Source organism: Ischnura elegans, chromosome 2 (genome assembly GCF_921293095.1).
Source record: "Ischnura elegans chromosome 2, ioIscEleg1.1, whole genome shotgun sequence".
NCBI lineage: Eukaryota > Metazoa > Arthropoda > Insecta > Odonata > Coenagrionidae > Ischnura > Ischnura elegans.
The window spans coordinates 80,243,074-80,265,637 of NC_060247.1; the positions used below are offsets into that span (position 1 = coordinate 80,243,074).

Below are 22,564 nucleotides of genomic sequence, written 5' to 3' on the forward strand. Positions count from 1 at the left end.
TTTACTATTATTTTTACGAAGTAAACGATAAATTTACCATAAAGCCAAAACCGGTTATAAAGGGTAGTATCTTTGTAAGTTTTTTTCATGAATTTAGAAAAATTCCATTAGAAAACAAGCTAGTTATAACATAATTTAAAACACGGTTTCCACTTTTGCACCACTCCCATTAACATTTTAAGAAATGTAAAATCACAAGCTCACGGAAAACGTCCTATTCCACGAGACATGATTTCATTCATAGTTGCTCAAGCTCCAGACGGTAAACATAAAAAAAACTCTCCTATCTGCGCCTTCTGCTTTTGCTTTCTTCCCGCCAGTATTTAGATCCCTCTATCTTCGGTGGTATAGCAATTTAAAGGAGCCATTACGGAAATTAACGTAACTGAGGATCCGCTAAACAAAGTCATGATTTCCAGACGCAATAAAAATTCATCATTGCCTTTATTCGGCTGAAAAACTAGCGTTTTCTTTCGCCATCTGATGATTGAAACACGAGAAATATCGATTGGACGAAATTCCGTCAGTTTTGGAAGAGGCGCAGTCGTTCCGCACTGGAGTAATTGTCATTTTCCGAGAAATCGGGCATCTTCCCTACTCCTGGGGTTTTCCCCATTACACCCCCCCAAGTAGACGCTCCCCCAGAATCCCATCTGAATCCAGTCGATGTGCGGACTTCGGGTTTGCGGATGCGTTATATCAGCCGTCAACGAGGCTCAGCGTCTCCTTTCGGTTTCCATTGAGGCCTCCTGCTCCTGCTGCTGGAAGCTGTGTTTAAAACCCGCGGGGACATCAGCTCGTCATTGACGGTAGGTGTGCCAGGAGTTCAATTGGCCTCGATTAAGGTCGGGAGAGGGGAAGGAAATCGACACGCGTGAATCGGAGCCAAATAACTGTGCGCTATGTTTATATTCATTCTGCCTACTTTTCTAGCATATGGGCTCACTCGGATATGAACGATCTGGTTGGTAAATATTTCCTTTTGCGGTAAAATATTTTCTCCCCGCTCTCATTTAATGAAAGCGCTGAAATTTAATGTAGAATACTAGAGCTGAGGGTACAGTTCTTTTAGCCTGGAACTTTGCCAGTTGTATTTTGTATTTAATATGCAGCGTATATGTATTTTATATTGGATCTAAAGCTAGGATATAGGTTCTCTCAGCTTTGGACGATATGGTAGATTTTAATCTTTTATTTGGCAGCAAAGTAATTTAGCTGAGGATTTATTGATTCCTCCATCCTCATTTAATGGTAGCACTGATTTTTTTGTTGAAAACGAGACCTGAGAATAAATTTCTGCTAGCCTAGACTAACGGCGTTTGATTTTTTTTTACTCTCTCGATCTAAGCTCGATTAATGACGTTTACTTTGGTGAGCGCCGAAACACAGGTTTTTCGTCGTTAATGGTTACATTGTCGTTCGCCGTAATTTCTCTCATCTCTTCAAAAGGGAAAAAAGTGGGTATGAATGATCTGGAGCCGTAGTAACGATTAGAAAAGAAACGTTTCGGTGAAATGAATGGTGGAGGGTGATGCTTTTTGGAAAGGCTGATCCATTGTAGGATGTGAAGTAAAATACTTTTCTCTTTTCCACATAAATATTTATTTAAAAAGGAGTCAAGATGTTTCACTGCACTGCGGAATCATCAGAACTCAAACTTAAGTCCTGATGATGTTGCAGTGTATTGAAACATGTTGACTCCTTTTTAGATAAATATTCATGTGGAAAAGTGAAAAGTATTTTAATTCATATCCTAATAACGTTTCGGGAAAAATACATTTTCCGCATTGTTAGTTTCTATTTTAAAATGAAAAACGATCAACTTAATTGTCTACATTGCTGCAACTTTACAATTTAATATAAAAATTCTCTATGTGTGAAATGATGAGTAAATGAATGAAAATCTTCAGTTTTTTTTATCGGTTCCGATACTCTACGCTTGGATAATAATTATTTATAAACGCGCGTCTCCTTATTGCGCCAATCTCGACCGCAGCTTGCGGCATTTCACTCGATCTTCTTCTTCTCGCTCTCCAGCAGCATTTCAGCGGCCGCGATAGTCTCGCTCGTCGCCGTTCCATTGTCTTTTTATATCCCTTCCCCCGCGCGGTACCGTTACGTTAGCAACTAAATCGCCCTCCTATTTCCTCCGTGATCAACTCCTACTCGTCGTGAGGATTGACGTGTGCACGACTGTGCGGTGAAGATGCGTCCTTCCCCACGGGCCCTCATCCCTTCTCGATGATTTGAATCGTTTGAATCTCTGTCCAAGGCTTAGTTTCCTTCCCCTTTAATGTTACGAGCACGACCGCGGACGAATCTCGCTCTCCGTTAAATCGGCATCCCGTGTTGGCCAAGCACGGAAAAGTCTTTGTGGTGGTTAACTGCATCTAGAGAAGCGCGGTCGGGTTATTCCTCGGTTTTCTTATCTTCAATTAGCCTCAGTACACATTTCACTGTCGTTCGTGAAATTCGCCTCACCCAACACTTTTTCATCCTTCTTATTTCAGTTTTAATTCTTGTAGTTAGTAGTTTTTATATTTTCTGAATACATACTTAGTTATTCGTCCTCGTATTCTAGCTTCAGTTCTTCATTACCTCTTTTTATGTTGGCTCTCTTAATAATTATCAATATGAGGAAAATATTTTTTGTAGATTCGTCTCTTAATCAATTAGACCCTGTATTCCAATCAAATCAAAAGCATAATGCGTGAAATACTCGGTCAAAGTAGTTAGCTTAGAAATTGGAAACATGATGTATGTATACAAGTGTTTATGGCATGGTGATGCTGATTGATATGATGAATATGGTGATGAACATCATGTAAACTTAGCGAAATATATAATAGGGTGCGGGTGATGGCCGATGAGCACTTTTGTATTTATTTCCTCAGAGATAGTATCCTATGCTGGGAATATCCAGTCATTGTTTATCGAGTTTCCTTCCGAGAATTGTTTTTAACCTGCAGGACTTAAGTCTGAAATATAAACATCCGGTCGCAGTAGTAGTAGATAACAATCTGCATGATCTTAAAATAATGGAGTGTGCCTTCTTCTGATTCGTCTTGGTTTCATATTTTTCTCCGATGGAAACAACCGTCGGCTCTCGTCAGGAGGTTTTTCTTTTTTAATTTCATTTCCGCTGTGTATCACGCGTGTCAATGATGGGGAGACGTGTGGAGGAGCCTCAGAATTATTTTCTTCACCGCCTCGCATTATGAGCGTCTCTAAAAAGCCATCTAAAAATGTGATCCCTTGTCCTTCTGCTCTCTTTCCCTTGGAACCGTCTTGCGAGCACACTTCTTTTCTCAGAGAGCTCAGCCCACGTGCGTGGACCGCGTGTAAGCGCCGTGTATTTTACCAGGAAACTTCTTATTATTCTCTACCAGATACCTTGTTTCATCATACCTAAACACTCGGATTTTTCTTTAGCTAAATTATATTATCCTCGACGTAGCCCGTGTGCAATTATGGTGTTTTTTAATGTTGGGCCCTAATCTTCCCCAGCTCCTTTTTTGCGTTTAAGAATTTTCTATAGTCGTGGACGTTTTTTTTATTGTTTACTGGCTACTCATAATGTTCTAAATGACCTACATAAATCCTACGCATCGTATTCATGTCATCTGTGACCTCGTCATCGGAAACTGTCAATTGGTGTTTGTTGACGAATGATGTCATGATATGTACTTTTCGAATAGGTTTAAATTTTCGCCCTCACGTGACATCAAATAACCGACGCGTCGGTATATCTGAACTCTCTAATAAGTTATTTACGCTGACGGTTGGTGAAAGACCTTCCTGTGAATTAGCGTTTGAACCCTTTTACTCTGATTAGTGATGTTTAATTAGGTGCTCTTGTGAAATTTTATGAATTTATTTAATACTTATTACTAATAATTAACGACTTCATTCCCGTCGTCATTTAATAAAATTAGCGTGCGATTCGTTTGGGTATTTTCTAGAATACTCTCTTGTTGGTTCCTTTACCCACTCAAGGGGTTACCCTCGGGCTTGCATACACAGGGACGCATGCATGTCTATTGTCAGTGGCATTAAGCCTTTAATTGCAGTGCACATGCTTAGTTTTTACATGGAATTTATTTTTAATTAGGTTTATTGTAGCCAATCATCTCACATTTACCGGAATGCTCTGGTAATCTTTTAGTTATTTTCACAGTTTATAAATGGCATAAGCTCCGTTCATGATATCAATTTAGACTTCAGTAAGTATTTATGCACAATGATTGTCTTTGAGTGGATGCAGAGGATTTTCATTCCATTTTCAATTCTTTAAAAACCTTCTTCTAATAAAACTTAGTCTAGTTTTTTCATCCCATTTTTTAAAGTTTGCAAGCCTGTAGGAATTATTGGCTGGAGCTGTGGTAAATCAACTCCACTGGTGCCTAGGTCAGTCTAAGAGAGCCAGCTTAATAGGAATTATAATGTCGGTGTCTTCTTGCTGTCATGTTGCGGAATAGTACGTTTCGGCGGACCGATTAGAAGCCGGCCACTTCCTCTTCCTCGGCAGCCGCTTCCGACCCCTTCAGCGTACGAGCGGGGATCCCCATCCTCCTTCCTGGACATCCTCTGCGTTCGCTCCAGTTCCCCCTCCCACCCCTCGTTCCCGCACCCCACCCCCCGCACGTACGCAAGTGTGTGCTAATCACTGCTCCCGGGAAGTTCTCCCTGTTTGCTCGCAACCTAGTGTCGATGCAAAGTGGCCTCCTGTCTCCCGCGCGCTATTTGTCGTCGACCTTGTCGTTTCGCCCTGTGCCCCGCTGTCTTCGAGTCGATCACGTCCCCCGCGCCCGGGCGCAAGTGTTCCGCCACGGAGAGGTCGCCATTTCGGACCGATTTGACCCCGTAGATGCCCCGCGAACGTCACTCCATCCTCGGTTACTCTTATTTTCGTCGATCTACGTCGTAACATCCACTCGAGCAAATACTTGCGCGCACTGAGTTCATGTGTTCCATGATCTCCTCTTTGTTACGATAAAGAATCCCTGAGAAAATTGCTACCGAATGAATGCACAGAACGTTGCGTCTACCGGCAATTTAAAGTGTCGTGGAAAGAGATTAGTTTGGAAGGGCCGGGAGGAACTCGGGAGCGGAAGCGGCCGTGGGGATATTCGCCTTATAGTTCGGTTGGTAATCGCCAGTGGTTCGTCAAATGAGTGAAATAGAGATCGGAGCCACTACCCATTCACACTCGGTGACCCCCTTTTTTTTAAATTCGAGTCTCGCAGTCCCGAAAGTGCAACTGTCGTACACCTGCCTCGACCTTAAACGAGCAATCGTGTGCGTGCCGTTGATTTTTTTCACGACTCACCGTAGCACCACTGTCTTTTGTCTTTGTGACGACTCGGTCGTAATTGGTCTATCATCGGGACCGCTATCGCGTGACTCCGCAGCTATTCTCCTGTCAGGAGGTTGTGTTTGCTCCTAGCAGATACCGGCGAAGGTGGGGACGTGAAAGATCCTTTTTCAGGCTCGCGCTCTACACTACGCGCAGGTGAAAAAAGGCGTCATTAAAAAAATTAGTACTTCACGAGCGCGAACTCCATGAGCTCAGTGTCCCACAAGTGCTTCGAGGAACGGTAGGAATCTCATTAACTCTTCCCCTTGTGTGAGCGCATAACGCTTCCTGGATATCGGATCCCCCTTTCTGGGGCTGTTTTCGCTGCGCGCATTTCACTCCTGCACCGTCGTCAGGTTTTGCCTCTCTCCGAGAGGCCGTGGGGGTCCATTCGGGGGTGGACACGCGGACTGCGAGGCATCCAAGTGCAACCTCCGCCCGCCGCCGCGTTTTACCCTTCGGGGCGCGTGGTCTCCGCGGTCCCTCCCCCCTCTGAAGCCGTGTGCCCCGCCCTGTGCCCGTGAGAACGCGCCTCCTCCTACACACACTGGTCTCTCCAGAGTCCGACCCGCATGGATGGACTCCGTGGGGAACGCCTCCGTCGCCTTCTTGCATATCGGCGCGACTAGTGGGCCCTCTCTGCTCCGCGATACTCGGGTGGTTGTGTGGTGTTCGTGTGGCGTGCGCAAGGTGTCCGGCTCCGCAGCAAGTTCCGTATCGTAAGGCGGTGGCTCCCCCCGCCTTCATTGTAGTGCTCAGTGATTGTGGTCGCGGTTTGGACCCGGCCGGTGCCTCAAAAAAGTTTGTGTGCCCGCACACCCATTTCGGGAGAATCAAGTTCAGCTTAGGAGACGGAACGAGTGTTTTCTTTATCGAAACTTGCTGAAACCTCGGAGTTTTGGTGTTCCTTTTTGTATGTGTCATTGTGCGTCGAGGTTTTTTTATTTTATTTTCCCTGTGCGTTGTAGCACAGCTGTCGTGGCTTCGTTGGTGCTTCCATGTTCCCCGAGAATGGCGTCCCTGGATCCCCTAATCTGGACGAGTTGGAGTTTTATTACGACAAGGTGGTCCGGGAGTTAAGAGGTAAAATAATGTTTTGGAAGATCCCCCTCCCCTAGCTTCACACCAATATGGTGTTTGTGGCGTGCACTTAGGAAATGGTTGTTATATTTTTTGTGCCGGAAATAAATGGCCGTATTTGTAGAAATTAGTTCCCTCAGTGTTTCTGTAATAACATTGCGTTATACGAAGAATCGTTGGTAGTGTAAACAAAACGCTTCATTTATTGTGATACCAGTGGCACTTGCTTTTTTATAACGGTACGAATAATCGTGATACTTCGCTTCCTTTTCAATCCGTTGTTACACTATTTTCTTCTTGACAAGGTGTGCAATATGAGGTCAAAGGTCATGTCACTTCGGCTATGCTATAGATCGACTCGGAGCCTTGATAGATGCTGGCCCTGATCATTTTATCGGCGTTAAAATTGCATGCGGACCGGGCCAAAATACTAGGATTTTACCTTCTCAATTATGTTAATTTGGCCCCACCCGTACTAAGGTGCACAACAAGCCTTGTTTTATTTTAGTTTTTCACATCATCGCCAATGCTTCCGTACTTTTGTATTCTTAGGTTTTCGTACAAAAACACCATCAAGTATTCTGCTCGACATTCGCGCATTCCGTTGAAAATTATATTCCCCAGTATACCTTCCATCAACTTCTATCAAGCATGATCTTGCCTCCTTCACGTCGTGTTTTATCATGATATGAATTATGTTTTGAATCGGAATTGTGACATCTCCATTTACTCCTACGCTCTTCTATTTTAGCTCTATCATACTCGCCCAGTTTCTGTTGATGCAATCCATAAACGATCCATTTGATCGTAAATATTTCTGTCCTTAATTTACCATCATCGTCATGCGTCGGTATCCTTAAGAAAAGCGGATATTTATAGCCGAATTTACTGAACAATTTGATGGCATAATCGCGGTTCCATCTGTTTGATGGGCCACATCGCTTGAGTCAATTTGGTGAATTTATTTTTTTCACTAATGTATCCGTAAATTTCAATTCATCCTTTGAAGAAATGATTGATTTCTCTTCAATAGCACCAAAGAATCCTTTTCAGTTATTTCTTTGTTGTGTAATATTTTTTCTGATATTCTTCCTTAGTATCACTCGTCATTGCCGTTTTTTCTGAATACAAGTTGTAGTTTGAGTGGCTATCCTGAATGCTAAACCTATTGTCTTATTAAGATGGAGAATAATAATGGTTTCTTGTTACATGGGATTCTTCTCTTCCATACCCTATTAAACCTACAGATGCATTGCCTATTCCTTATTTCTTTATACTAGACGCCATTGCCACTGTACCTTATTTGGATTACTGCTGTGGATGAGAATAAAAATTTGCCGATGTCACTCTGGTGTGATGTACTCGGCGAGCGGCACGACTGGTGGTTTCTCAAATTGCGCATATTTATCCCGACAACCGGGAGTCATTCGGTAGGTAATGGCGGCTTATATTGACCAACTATTTAGTAAAGTTTTCTTTTCCTAGAAATCACAAGCATAGGAGAAATAAAATTCAGTTGCCGATGCCGTTGTTCTCCTACTGCGTCCTAATTTATTTGCGTCTATGGTTTGGAAAATTGTCGAAAAAAGTTTTCACTCGCTGCGAACTCGAAGTAACTTCGCTTAGCGAACTAGATGCTTGATGTCCATGAGTTACATTGGTTAATCAAAGATTTGGTAATTGGTGTGAAAGTAACCGGTCGCGTTATCGGAGATAGTTTAATTAGGATATTAGTATAATTTATTTTTATGAACAATGGTGTTCACTACAGTCAGCCCCAAAATACCTCTTCGTTCAATTCCTTTCATGGACATCGGTGAGAGCTTCTCGCCTCTTTTATCTTGAAGAGACACTTGGTCGATGGTTTTCTATTGCCTCTTCATTTTCCTTCATACAACCTGTGTTCTTAGTAAATGTTGGCCTTGCATGCCTCAAGTTTCCTAATTCCTTGCTCTTCCAAATGTTCGAATCTCTAGTTTTCGGAATAAATTTAGGTTCGATCAATTGAAACGTCTTAGTAATTTTTAAATGCTTATAAAATATAATTTAATTACCTTTTTGCTTATTTTTTCGTATTAGGCTTGTGGTTTTTATTTATAAACAACATGTTGGGGGTGCAGCAATCATGATTGGAGAACTTTGTCAGCCCCTCCTAACTGAAGCTCCCATGTAGACAGAAAAACTTCTCGTGATCCATCTCGCGTCGTCATTGTGTTTTTAATATTAACATCGCCTTCTAAATCCTGGAAAGAATGAACTGAAAAATAGGTCGTGATGCTAATTTCCCCGCTGCGTGTGGGCTAAGAGTTACAATAATGTCAGCACGCGGCCTTTGTTTGGAGAGAAAATTCAGTGTTCGGTGATTCAGTTAGTTATTATTTCCAGTGTGATGATTGTCGTGTTGTAGAGGTCGGTATTATATTAGCGGTGGTTGTATCGATTTCAAAGGCGATCCCACGCCTCATGTCGTGCCGCAGTTTTACTTAGGAATTCCTTCGCGAGACCGCACTTTATCCTTGTATGTGATGGGATTCGAACGTGCGACCTTCGGGTTTGTTGGAGATTATGTTACATCGTCTGCGAAGTCGGTCACATATATGTGAATGATCCTTTTGTTGTGAAAGTCTTCAGGTGAGAAATGGATAATCCCGTTTGTTGTGCTGAAAAGGGTCTGCATTCACGAATAAAAATAGTAACTTTCTCCCTCTCACGTTGCCACTACCTGAATATTTCATTTTAAGTGTGGATTGAATATAGATTCAGACAGTAGTTTAATATGAATAAATATTTACGTTTATTCTCGCGAATGGATGAGTAATCCAGCAATTGTAAGTAATTAAGTGCAAATAATTTCGCATGATTTCTTCAAGAACTACGAAAACGAAATTTTTTACGTAATATTTCAATAAACCACCTGTTATACAGAATTATTCTATAAATTTCGTTGAACATGACCCTTCCTTCATGTTGTGCGATTCCTACACCACCAATTATGTTGTTATAAACTAATCCTGATCTGAATATGTTGTATAATAGGATAATTACTTGATTCGCTCTGATAAGGAGTGTTTTTTTAGAAACTGTTATTAATATGCAGTGATAGAATTAATCTGAGTGTATCAGGAGTACTCCTTTTCAAATGATTTCAGGTCCCCGCGATAGAAAAATGTCACGAGATTTCATGAGGAAATTGATCTCTTCTTGTATTATATCATATAACGACCTGACTTAGGGAAGGGAATGAATCGAAGCGGAAACATTAAGAATTTCTAACCCCCCCCCCCCCATCCCTCCCCTTAAGATAAAGGTTATTGTGGATATCCAATTATGCTGTGCCCTTATGCCTGTCTAATCTCCCTCGAAACGTCAGATGTTTAAAATTAATACTGCCCGATAATGCTCTGTGTTGCGTGAGTGGTTGATTTTGGCACCCGGCTATATATTGGAAACTTGGACATTATAGTGAAACGAAAACACTTACAATTAGTCGGCCGCTATCTTCATCGATGAACTATCTTTTACGAGATGTTTGCTTGGATGAACTAACTGATCTAGCTTAGGCAATTAACTGCAGCGGAAGTGCTCCTGATTGGCCATAGGGTCACGAAAACTGCAGTAGCAACGCGCACCTAACGTATCCGTACGCGTAATTGTGCTTGAAACCGCTGATAAAATAAACTTGGTCCATGAAATTATAGTTAACCTTTATTATGATTTTTTTTAGTTCTCCAACAAGGATACATTTAAGCACGTATAAAATCGTTTCAGGCTTGATTTTGTGGAAGTTCAATATATCCACGATAAAAGTATCATAAATCAAAATTAAATTAAGTAAAATCAAAATTACCATTTGTGTGTTCTTTTATCATGGATACATTTAAGCTTGTGGCTGTAATATCATAGACTTTTTCTCAGGCTCTTCTATAATTCTGATTGTGGCAGAATTTTAGGGGAAACTGATTGTGCTTGTGCGGCAAGTAATCTTTGCTTGTACATCCGTCAAATGGGTCGTTTGCAGTTGTTTTTTTTTCTTTAAAGCCGTTTTATTGGGGTAAAATGCCAGGTTATTGCTCCGCCCTTCCCATATTCCCCACGGAGGTAGATAGCTACCCTCAATGGCGCAGAAATGCACTTGTACACTCCTCAGGACCTTTGTATTTGTGTTAGTGGGAACGTTTTACTTATGTCGCGTGAACGTACTGACTCACCCGCTAGCGTCTTCACCTGAGACTTAGGCTCCTAAATCTAATGTTGTTGTTCCACAGTGTCATAAAAAAGTGGAAATTACTGTTTTCCGCAGAAACATTACTCCCCTACTGTTTATTACGAGTTCCATCATTATCGAGTTGCATATTTTTATCTTCTTATGACAATGACCAACTTCTTGGGTACTAAACTTAAAATAAACTTAAGGGGGGAAAAAGGAACGTGAGCTTTTGTATACGCTTCTGGAACCAAATGAGTGCGCTGGTTTGGTGACGTATTGCAAGTTTCTAGCGGATATTACTCGTGTATACGCAGCCATGCTCGTAATAAGAGGGGAAATGAACCCTCGATTGGTTTTCGTTTCTTCGAAACGGAAAGGGGGAAATGAATAGTACTTTTACCGAAAAACTTAAAATTGTGTGCGACGTACCGAAAAGCTTTGTATTTAAGATTAAAATTGGTGTAGGCTTATCTTTACGAAATATTGTTTTTTTATCCCTCCTTATGCTGAGAACGTCGTGTACGTCAGATTTAAAAATTTGATATTAGGACCAGTTTCTCATTTACCAAACTCGCTACTTTTGTAACGGTGTGATTCACAAATACTGATTCTGGAAAAAATACCGTGTCCCGCATTTCCGTTAAGTCAGTGGTAGCATTTATGCACCTGTGTTGCGATGTAATGAGCTCATGATCCCTGAAAGTCGAAGGTCAATGGTTCATTTCTCACGCTGGTGATTTGTTTTTCGTGGAAATTGGTTTGTACGTGGATCACAAGACCCTACCATATAGTATTAGTGTGTTTTTAATGCGAAGGTTTGCTGTTTATGTCAATGTCAGATTTTGTTATCAAACATGATCTTTTCCTTCAAGCTGATCTTGGCATATCCAGTCGCCCAACTTACCGCTTTCGACCCGCCGCCTTCCGAAAATACGTGATTCATGCCTTATGTCCTCTTCAATCCTTAGTTATCGTTCTGAAATATTTCAGTAGTTATTAGTATATCGACATATTTTCCTCGCAATCTAATCAGATAATGAAAAAGTTCTTCGAACATGTATAGCATAGTTTTGTCGAAGTTTTTCCTTGGTGGTGGTTGTAGTGCACGTTCATCCAACAACACTATCTAGGTCATAATTGACGAGTTCTAATCATTGGCAATCCTCCCCTATTACTCTCGTCCTTCAACTCATTTCATTCTACTAGTTGTCGGTCGTCCATTTAAGATCGTCCATCAGTCTTCGAGACAATGGCTTGCAAATCGTGTTCTGTTTGCACGTTTACCTATGTATTGGCTTCAAACCGATGCTTCAAATCGTGATGGGTTAGACGTTGAATATCGAACGAAATCCTGCTTAGATGCGTTTTAATTCCCAATTTGATTACATCTCATTATGTTGAATTAAAACTTTTGGGCTATGTCGCCGCGTCAGATTTTGGGTGGCCCCAACGTTTCCCGACCGATGCTGGTCGCTTTCTCAAGGGAATCTGAAGAGGTGGGATATAAAATTGGTATATATAGGTATACGTGTCAGGTGGTGGGGGGAGGGGAGTGAGAGGTTGGAGGAGTAGGTTGTCGATTGTTTTTGCCGATTACGGGTTGCCAAGTACGGCTGATTTTAAGGCCAGTGTCTCTGTTAAAGTTGTTTTTCTCCTCTTTAGATATTTCTATTGCTTCTCTTACGAGTCTCTGTTTAAAGCCTTTCACTCTCGCCACAATTTTTGCTTCCTTAAGGTCGATTGTGTGGCCCAGCGCTGCGTGTTCGGCTACTGCGGACTTCGTTGACTGCCCCAGTCGAATTGCTCTCTCATGCTCCTCTAGACGTGTTTTAACCGATCTGCCAGTTTCGCCGATGTAGTTCTTCCCACAGGTCTGGCAAGGAATTCGGTATACCCCTTCGACTTGTAATGGAGTTCTATCCTTGACGGTTTTCAATAGATGCTTTATCTGTACGTGAGGCGAGAATATTGTCCTTATCTGGAATTTGCGTAGGATATTTCCTATTCTGTCAGTCGTCCCCTTAATGTATGGCAGGAAGGCTTTCTTCTGGTCGCTGAGGTCATTAACAGAGGAGTTCGCTGCTTCTGCGGTGTTGATTTTGATCTCGTTGTTCTTTCTGATAACTTTATTAAATGTTCGAGAGATAACTCTGTCGTCGAATCCATTGGTTAAAACACGTCTAGAGGAGCATGAGAGAGCAATTCGACTGGGGCAGTCAACGAAGTCCGCAGTAGCCGAACACGCAGCGCTGGGCCACACAATCGACCTTAAGGAAGCAAAAATTGTGGCGAGAGTGAAAGGCTTTAAACAGAGACTCGTAAGAGAAGCAATAGAAATATCTAAAGAGGAGAAAAACAACTTTAACAGAGACACTGGCCTTAAAATCAGCCGTACTTGGCAACCCGTAATCGGCAAAAACAATCGACAACCTACTCCTCCAACCTCTCACTCCCCTCCCCCCACCACCTGACACGTATACCTATATATACCAATTTTATATCCCACCTCTTCAGATTCCCTTGAGAAAGCGACCAGCATCGGTCGGGAAACGTTGGGGCCACCCAAAATCTGACGCGGCGACATAGCCCAAAAGTTTTAATTCAACATGACGAGCACCCGCGAAAGTTTTAACGAAGAATTACATCTCATTAGTTCTCAACGCATTATTTTCACCTCGTTCGCCTATTGAGCATGTAAGCATTGACCCATTTTGGTCACCGAGGGACAGGCGCTGTTGTAGAAAATGTTTTAGTGTAAGCGAGTAAGATTGCATATTGGTATTATTCTTGATAAATTGCACTTTGCTTGTGGATAAGGTCTTTGCTTATTCATGTTTATTCTTCGGCGGTTGCATTCTTAAATTTGGGGTTAATATCACCACTTGGCATTTCTTTCACTGACAGCAGTTACAGTATTTTTTCCAATGATGCCTCGTTTTCAGTGTTTTAGTAGTACTTGGGGTGAAATTCCATTATCTGGAGGAATGACCCCTCAGTGTACTGAGAAACTCGTCGCGTGCAGTAGCGATTTCAGTGTAATCTGTAAGGTTTCTTGTGTTAGAGCCCAATAAGGCTCGCTCTTCTCTTTATAATATGCTTTCTCTTTGAATGGTATATTGCGAGATCCTTTTTTAAAGGGCGGCAAACTCTCCTGGTGCCTCTGTTATACTTTTTCCCCAGATTTTGGCGGGTGGAAGCCGCGAAGCGAGTGCCCAAAACTCCGTAAAAGCTGTGTGTGGTCGAAGGTGCCTTGGAATGAAAATTGTATTCGCGTTTTGAGGCTAGAATTTGTGATCGACACGAGCACTTTAAAATACGTATTGAGAGTAACTATCTGGAAGGTGAGGTTCAGGCGCCATAAATAGGAATAAGGCCATAGTAGGAACTTGTGAATTATACGGAGGCGTGGCCACAAGGGAACTTGATCATTCTATAGTTGGTACTGAAGCCTGAAGAACTATGGCTATCGGTGAAAATTGTCACGGTAGTACTTGTGTATCAGTAATGTTTTCAATGTCTCATTTAGAAAATGTTTCCCATGAATTTTGAAGTAGCGGCCGGAGAAACACTCGTTCATCGCAAAGGCTAACATGTGTTGCGGGTTCCGTACTGCCTTCGATGATTCCATCATGAGTTATAGTCGTGAGGCACCGTGTAAAATGAGCATATGACTGGCACACTGAGGTTTTAACAATATGCTCTCCGTCAGTAGTTTTTATTTTGTTAAATTTGACCACTCAGGCCCCAAAAAAATAAAATGTATTTGCCATTTAGCCGAAATTTCGCAACTTATGATAAAAGGTGAATGATTTTTCCTCTGAAATTTCACACATTTGTGTATTGCGGGTGATTCCGTAAAGATTTTACCGTGACTTAGTCCCGGTACTCTAGAATCAAGGGAACTAAAATTCATTTTTATCGTTCTACTCTGAATCTTTATTAAACAACAATCATGGTTCCGAAAACAGAATCGAGATTACGGTCGGTGTTAACAAATTTTCAGTGTGGCACGTAAAAATTGGATTTTATTTCAATAATTTGTGGTTCTAAAAAGTTAAGCCGGAAACCTTATACGGGTATTAATCAACATTATTCTTAGGCTGATATGAATAATAAGTCCGTGAATGCATATTTCCAACTGCAATTCTTCGAAATCAAGGAAAGCGTACTTTTTTGTGGCCGTCCGTCGATGAAGTGCATGATGATGAGAACATTTTGAAATTGTCTTCTGGAAATAGTATATACTTCATGTCTCGATCCCTGAAGTGTAAAGCATGAAGTATGCCCTTCGTAATGATCATGCAAGTTTGGCTCTGAAGTGTCAAAGTTTTGGCTGCAGTTGAAGTTGCGACAGTTGTCAGATTGACCATCTATAATACACCTGACTGAATAATGGAAGGAAAATGTTTTAATAAATGAATATCGCTCTTGTAGTTTCTACTGTAGGTCTTTTTGTATTATGTATACAATTTATTCTAGCTTTATTGATCCATTTACTATGAGACATTGAACAAAAAGGCATCTCATACCACGGAAGGCTGTAACACGTGCATAAGTACATGTGTTGCTTAATAATTTTAGTGAATGAAAATTTTTGGAAAAATGGAATTTGGTCTAAAAGCAGACTGTTGCTTCATCACTTGGGACTCTAGTCTTGTTATCCAACTCTCTCGGTATGCAATGATAGTTTCCATTTTCTTGTGAATCTTTTCTTTTATATTAACTTCTGGTAAAAATTCTAATGGAAAGTTTAGTGAAATGCAACCTTGGTTATGTTACAGTGGAAGGAATACAATTTGTGCTTTAAACTTCTTGACAAAAAGTTCATTCAGTGTATTGTGCATTCATGGAATGTAGTTTTGATTTTTGTTAATACTTTTGCATCTACAGTCCTCCTTATTTCTCATTATTTTACCTTTTGTTTCCAGACGAACGAGAAAGTGTCCAGAAAAAGACATTTCAAAAATGGGTGAATTCACACCTGGTTAGGGTATCCTGTAAGATAGGTGACCTCTACACAGACCTTCGGGATGGAAAAATGCTAATAAAATTGCTTGAAGTCCTATCAGGTGAAAGATTGGTAGGTAGAATTTAAAAAATATATTTTATGCATTGCTATGACTTTTCCAAGCTATCATTAGTTATTATATTTTTTATGTCGCATTCAATTCTTAATTCTTGTTCTTACAGCCCAGACCGACAAAGGGTAAAATGCGAATCCATTGTTTGGAGAATGTAGATAAAGCTCTTCAGTTTCTGAGGGATCAGAGAGTTCATTTGGAGAATATGGGCTCACATGATATTGTGGACGGAAACCCCCGTCTTAGCCTTGGGTTGATTTGGACCATTATCCTCCGCTTCCAAGTAAGAATAAATGCTCTGTAATGTGTAATTATAATTATGTGCATTCCTCCCTGGTGTTCTCATTTTAATTAATTTTTTTCTCAATCTTAAACTTTGTGAGGCACTGAAGAAATTTTGTAGATTTTAATTTATTAATCAAAGCAAAAAGCATCAATTTTTTATGGCCCTTGAGCAGAATTTTCTTTTCTTGTGAGATAATTGTCTTCATTTTCCTTTTTAATTTCATTGATATTCTAGTGGCCTTTTGGCCTACTATTAGCATTGCAGATATCTCAAAATAGTAGAACATCTTAAGTGCTCAGTTCTTGAAAAATGCTATTAGCTTTTGAGGATACTGTTCATAGCTTTTCTATTTATGAAAAAAATATTCTCCTTGTTCCGATATGGTTTTAATCAATCTTCTTTTGATTTAGATTCAAGATATCACCATCGAAGAGACTGACAACCAGGAGACAAAGTCTGCCAAGGATGCCCTCCTCCTCTGGTGCCAGATGAAGACTGCTGGTTACCATAATGTCAATGTTAGAAATTTTACCACCTCATGGAGAGATGGATTGGCATTTAATGCAATTATTCATAAGCATAGACCAGATTTAGTTCAATTTGATCGGTTATCCAAATCTAATGCCATGTACAATCTTAATAATGCATTCACGGTAGCAGAAGATAAACTTGGCCTAACCAAATTGTTGGATCCTGAAGGTGAGTTTATTATGCATGCCATACATATCCTATGCTATTGTTTTTATTTTTAAGCCCCCCCCCCCCCCCCCATACACTTAAGTAATATCCATATTGATCCAATATAACATGGCTCAGTCATACTGTTTGTGGATTTTAACCTCCAGAATTTAGCCTAGTTGCTAATCAATGTTTTTCTGTGGTTTAAAAGTTTAGGTCAGCTAAAGCTGTTTAGATTAGTGCCCCTCAGTTATATTCTAATACCATTGTAGCTAGTAGGCATTGGTTGATTTTTTGAATTCTCCCAAAAACTTAAGCTTTATCACATACTCTGTGAATTATGCTACAAGGAGTTCCGTCATAAATTTGGTCAGTTTTCACTTTTGGTCTTGAGTTAGCTAGTCAGCTTTACCTCTGCCAAGCAAGGTGAGACACAAGGTAACACATTATGATAAATGAATTTTGTTTTTTTCCTTTTCAGATGTGTTTGTTGAGACACCCGATGAAAAATCAATTATCACATATGTTGTCACATATTACCATTACTTCTCGAAAATGAAGGCAGAAACAGTACAAGGGAAGAGGATTGGAAAAGTTGTTGGGATTGCGATGGAAAATGATCGTGCTGTTCAAGAGTATGAAACATTAACCAGTGACCTTCTTCGGTGGATCGAAGCCACTGTTGTATCACTTGGTGATCGCAACTTTGCCAATTCATTAGCTGGAGTGCAAGCACAACTTTCTCAATTTAGTACTTATCGCACAGTTGAAAAGCCACCCAAGTAAGTTGATATGATCAAACAGAATTCCTAATAGTCTCATGGCTCTTCTTCCATTGTAGTTGACTTGTTTAACCCTTAACCAGTGGCGTGCAATTCTTGTTACACTACCAGTGACGTGCGGTCTGGGAGACCGCAATAAATCAAAAATTCATAAAATATTGCTACGCCATTTTTATTGTTTTTTTAAATTTTTCTTTGAATGCTTAACTATTTTAAAACTTATATTAAAATTTTTACACTCCCCATACGAACCAATTTGTCATAAAAAATTGTGATTTGAAGCAGGATCAAAAAACTGATGCCAAAAACACTTGAGTTATAATTATTATATTTATGTATCAGTATTTTGCCAGATTCAAAAAAGGCCTTAAATGTTAAAGTTGGAATGCTAAGCAGTAAGTAGCCATGAAATTTATCCCGCTTAATCCTTTTCTTGATGCATTCTTAGTAAGTGACGTGCGGTCTCACAGACTGCTAATCGAGTTCAATTGCAAATTTACAGAAATTAATAAAAGGAAAGTTAAATTTTAAGAGTGGGATGTCCTTGTTATGCAAAAATATGAAGCAAACGAGAATTATAGATATTTTGAAGTCTTAATTTTGAAAATATTCATAATTTTAGAAACGCAGCGGTCTCTCAGACCGCACGTCACCGGTTAAGGGTTAATTTAATGAGGCCATTTTACAAGGGGCACAGATTTGCATAGGTGAGAATTGCACTCTTTATGGTGTGGAATTGCTTGAATGCACAAACAAAAGTAGAAAGGGCTATTTTGCCATCTCACATACACACATTCTCACATGTGTTCTAGCAATTTACACAATGCAAAGTGGACTGTGCCTTCATACACACATCAGATTGTGCAAGTATGTGCCCGGTGTATTATGGCCTCTATACTTTGGCAATTTAGATATCTTTTGGTTTATGCCCTCATACCTTAATTCGATAAATATATATTGTTAGATGCTAGCAGATATAATTGATATTGATCCTTTTTTTCCTCAGATTTGTTGAGAAAGGAAATTTGGAAGTCCTACTCTTCACCATACAATCTAAAATGCGGGCCAATAATCAGAAACCATATTTGCCAAAGGAGGGAAAAATGATTTCTGACATAAACAAGGCTTGGGAACGTCTGGAAAAAGCAGAGCACGAAAGGTATAATTACTCATAATAACTAATATTCTATAACTGTGATTTTTTTTATCTTATTAAATTTGACACTTCTATATATTATTACCAACTTAGGTTCTATTTCACTGGATTTATAATCAGGATTTTGTTACTGAATGAAAGAATTTGTATATTTGTGGCCATCAGAATTTTTCATGAGAGTCACATTTTGTGTTAGTCTTTCATTGATAGGCCCATACAGTCATGAATGTAGAGTGAATATTCCTAATTTGTGCTCCTTAAATTAACTTAGTTTATTTGGCGAAAATATTGAATGGCTTCATCTCATTTTTATCATTGGACTCTTAAATGGAAGTAATTGTTTCTAATTGCAGAGAATTGGCCTTGCGTGAGGAGTTGATTCGCCAAGAAAAATTGGAGCAGCTTGCTGCAAGGTTTAATCGAAAGGCCAGTATGCGTGAAACTTGGCTGAGTGAAAACCAGAGGCTTGTCTCACAGGTTAGTTGATCTTGGGTTTTGAATTTAGTTGCCTATTTTTATTTTTTACATTATACATCTTTACTTTGTATTCTTTTTTGCTGAAAACATGACTTTAATTATTCCAGGCTTGAGATGTAATTTTTAAATTACCCTGTAGATAACATATTTTGGTGACTATATTTACCTCATCTCTTTCAGGATAACTTTGGATTTGATCTGGCTGCTGTTGAAGCTGCAGCAAAGAAACATGAGGCAATTGAAACTGACATCTTTGCATACGAAGAAAGGGTTCAAGCAGTGGTCGCCGTTTCTCAAGAGCTCGAAGCCGAAAACTATCATGACATTGACAGGATCAATGCAAGGTAACCTGTATTTTCAAATTCATGTGTTAGAATACTTCAAGCATTTTTTTTTGCTGTTAGCAAGGCCCCACAAACTGGTGGTGACTTTTCAATTTTCATTCATTTTTCACGGCAAATGTTAGTTTAAGAATGTGTATTGTAAGCATTTTGGGTTTCAATATGAGTTATCTCTCAGACCTTCAAACCATTGATTATTTCTCTGTGGCATATTGTATACTTTTTATGGTAATTCTTTGATTTTTACTATAAATAGTGCCCATTTAATGAATCTCCCCCTTACTCATTATGCCCAAGTATATTTTGTTGAAAGAATTTTATTATCGAATTTTGGATTTTAATCAAGCTGAAGGTTATGTTTAATGCCTATGACACCCCAAGCAAAATCTTTGCGTACAAAAAAAGTAAATCATTCCTCATTTTTTCAAAAAAAGAGGATTATCTTATGACTGGAATACGATTACACCACCAAAAATAAGGAAGCTATTGCTACAGTATGTAATTTTGCTCTGTTCAGATTGGTGAAGACTGACTGGAAAAGTTTTTGAATCAAATGATTCTTTCCATAGGAAAGAGAATGTCCTACGGCTGTGGAATTACCTTCTGGAGCTATTGCGAGCACGGCGTATGCGTCTCGAACTCTCACTCCAGCTCCAACAGAACTTCCAGGAGATGTTGTACATCTTGGACTCCATGGAGGAGATCAAGATGCGATTACTGTCCGATGACTATGGAAAGCACTTGATGGGTGTGGAAGATCTACTGCAGAAGCACTCATTGGTCGAAGCAGATATCAATGTTCTGGGTGAACGAGTGAAGGCAGTTGTGCAGCAGTCCCAGAGATTCCTTGATCAGGAGACCACTGAAGGATATCGTCCTTGTGACCCTTCAATAATTGTGGAACGTGTCCAGCAGCTTGAGGTGAGTATATTTGGAGTCAATTTTTGCTACAGGAATCTATGTGTTCTCCATACAAAAAATACTCATGTGTCCCAAGTGGGGTGCAATGCATGTTCAGTTCACATCCCGTGGAAAAATACATAATTTGACAGTGTTAACATTGATACAGCGTAAGATTTAAATTCAAGGAAATTGGGTAAGAAGTGATATGTGCTACCCTACTTCCTTCTTTTCTCGAGTAAAAGTAATTTTTTTTGTGGTGAGATGCCATTCAACAAATGTCATGATTCAAGTAAATGAAAGGTCGTAGCACTTTTCCACAAGAATTTTTAATGCGTACAACGTGTTTCGGCTCACTGAGCCATCATCTGGTACAAGACGCGTCCACATCCCGTAGTTGTATCTTTCCCCATTGTCTATACTCTGTACACCCGTTCCCACCCCCCCCCCCCCCACCATCCTCAAAGATGTCAAATCCTCTCCTTCTCCAATACTCTCCTCTCTCAAGGGTATAAAAGGGATCTTCACATGTGTTCAAGCGTCTTGTACCAGATGATGGCTCAGTGAGCCGAATCGCGTTGTACGCATTAAAAATTCTTGTGGAAAAGTGCTACGACCTTTCATTTACTTAAATATGTCTAACTTCCACCAATTGAAGCCTGAATCTGTTGAACTTAAATGTCATGATGACTATAGCCTGTCATAATTGCATTTGTTTTAACTTACAGGAAATAGAATTTTTATTGCAACAGAATTCCCTTTACCAGAAAATTAATATTAAAGCTTCAGTTGCATGGCCATCATCTACTTGATATTCAGGAAATGTATTGTTCATTCATTAGTAATTTATTTGAAGAAACTCTCCATGATATTTTCTAAAGGCCAGTAGAAGGCACCCAACTATCTGGTGACACACATGAGTAATTTGTATTTGTAGCAATTGCAAAACCATTGTTTTATTCATCAGAAACACAGTCAGCCACTGTCTTATTAAAAGTCTTACCATATTTTGTGCCAAATAATAATAAGTTTTATGAAATATCTCACTGAGAAAGAAATATCAGGGAATGGAATGTTGGTTATAAATGAGTAAATCATTCAATTAAGGAATTCTTACTTTATGACTGTTACATGAATCACTAGTGGCTGATTTGAGAAAAAAATCTTTCTTTTAATGAGTTCACACATTTCTTTGGCTTCATTATTCAGAAAATTGAAATATTTAATTGTACTTCTTTTCTAATCAGGATGCGTATGCTGAGCTAGTGAAGCTTGCAGTGGAGCGCAGAGCTCGCTTGGAAGAGAGCCGTAAGCTGTGGCAGTTCTATTGGGATATGGCTGATGAAGAGAATTGGATCAAGGAGAAAGAGCAAATTGTGTCCACAGGGGATATAGGACATGATCTTACCACCATCAACCTCCTGCTATCCAAGCACAAGGTGAATAACTATTTCCCCCAATGACATGATCCAATTGATTGAGAGATCTCTTGAAGAAAGTTGCAGATTTAATCCCATTTTTTTACTGGTGCTATAATGAATTTAGAATTTCCAAATGTCATCCTCTTTTCCTGTTTGTCATAATCTAGGCCCTTGAGAATGAAATTTCCAGTCATGAATCCCAGCTTATGAGTGTGGTTGCCGTTGGAGATGAGCTGGTGCAGCAAGGTCACTTTGGTGCAGACCGCATCAGGGAAAGGTTGCAGGAGATACTTGGCATGTGGAACCATCTTTTGGAGCTGGCTGAATTCCGTAGGAAGAGGCTTGAGGAAGCTGTCGACTTTCACCAGGTTGGTGTCTCTCGCTCTCTCCCTTATGCTGTAAAACCTGTGAGCAGTGTTCTTTTTCCATCTCCTTCAAGTTTTGGCCTCCAATACTGATGTTTCGATTTTGCCTACATTTATAGCTACATCAATGAGTAATTCCTTCCATCCCTCTACTTATATAGTTCTTCATACTTATTTCTGAGTAGTGTGGTCCATGTTTCTGCCACAATTAATGCAAATCATAAGATGAAATCAAATGAGCCATTGATACTGATACTCATAATTAATTAAAAATTATTCGATACTCTTTTACTCTCAATATTGAATACTTTTCTTCTTTCTATTATTAGGAAATTTAATGTTGCTCTAAGAATATTCTTTTCTGTGAATCAAACTTAGGGAATGATTTTTTTTTCTTTTGATAGTCCTAAAAGTCTTTTCAAGGTATTAAATGA

The 22,564-nt window shown here is 39.8% G+C and overlaps 1 protein-coding gene across 9 annotated transcripts in view; it reads left to right on the plus strand.

Annotated features, from left to right (window-relative positions):
* The window catches only part of LOC124154044 (spectrin beta chain), a 217,393-nt gene that overhangs the window by 141,830 nt on the left and 52,999 nt on the right, over nucleotides 1-22,564 (plus strand). For 8 of the 9 annotated variants that reach the window (XM_046527531.1, XM_046527527.1, XM_046527530.1 and 5 more), the window contains 10 exons: nucleotides 15,572-15,723; nucleotides 15,834-16,007; nucleotides 16,421-16,709; nucleotides 17,170-17,470; nucleotides 18,477-18,629; nucleotides 18,980-19,103; nucleotides 19,284-19,447; nucleotides 20,014-20,365; nucleotides 21,592-21,783; nucleotides 21,933-22,133. In XM_046527531.1, coding sequence (XP_046383487.1) covers nucleotides 15,572-15,723; nucleotides 15,834-16,007; nucleotides 16,421-16,709; nucleotides 17,170-17,470; nucleotides 18,477-18,629; nucleotides 18,980-19,103; nucleotides 19,284-19,447; nucleotides 20,014-20,365; nucleotides 21,592-21,783; nucleotides 21,933-22,133 — 2,102 coding nt within the window. Of the gene's footprint in view, nucleotides 1-6,035; nucleotides 6,440-15,571; nucleotides 15,724-15,833; nucleotides 16,008-16,420; nucleotides 16,710-17,169; nucleotides 17,471-18,476; nucleotides 18,630-18,979; nucleotides 19,104-19,283; nucleotides 19,448-20,013; nucleotides 20,366-21,591; nucleotides 21,784-21,932; nucleotides 22,134-22,564 lie in introns of those variants that run through there. The other variant, XM_046527529.1, reaches the window with a different exon arrangement.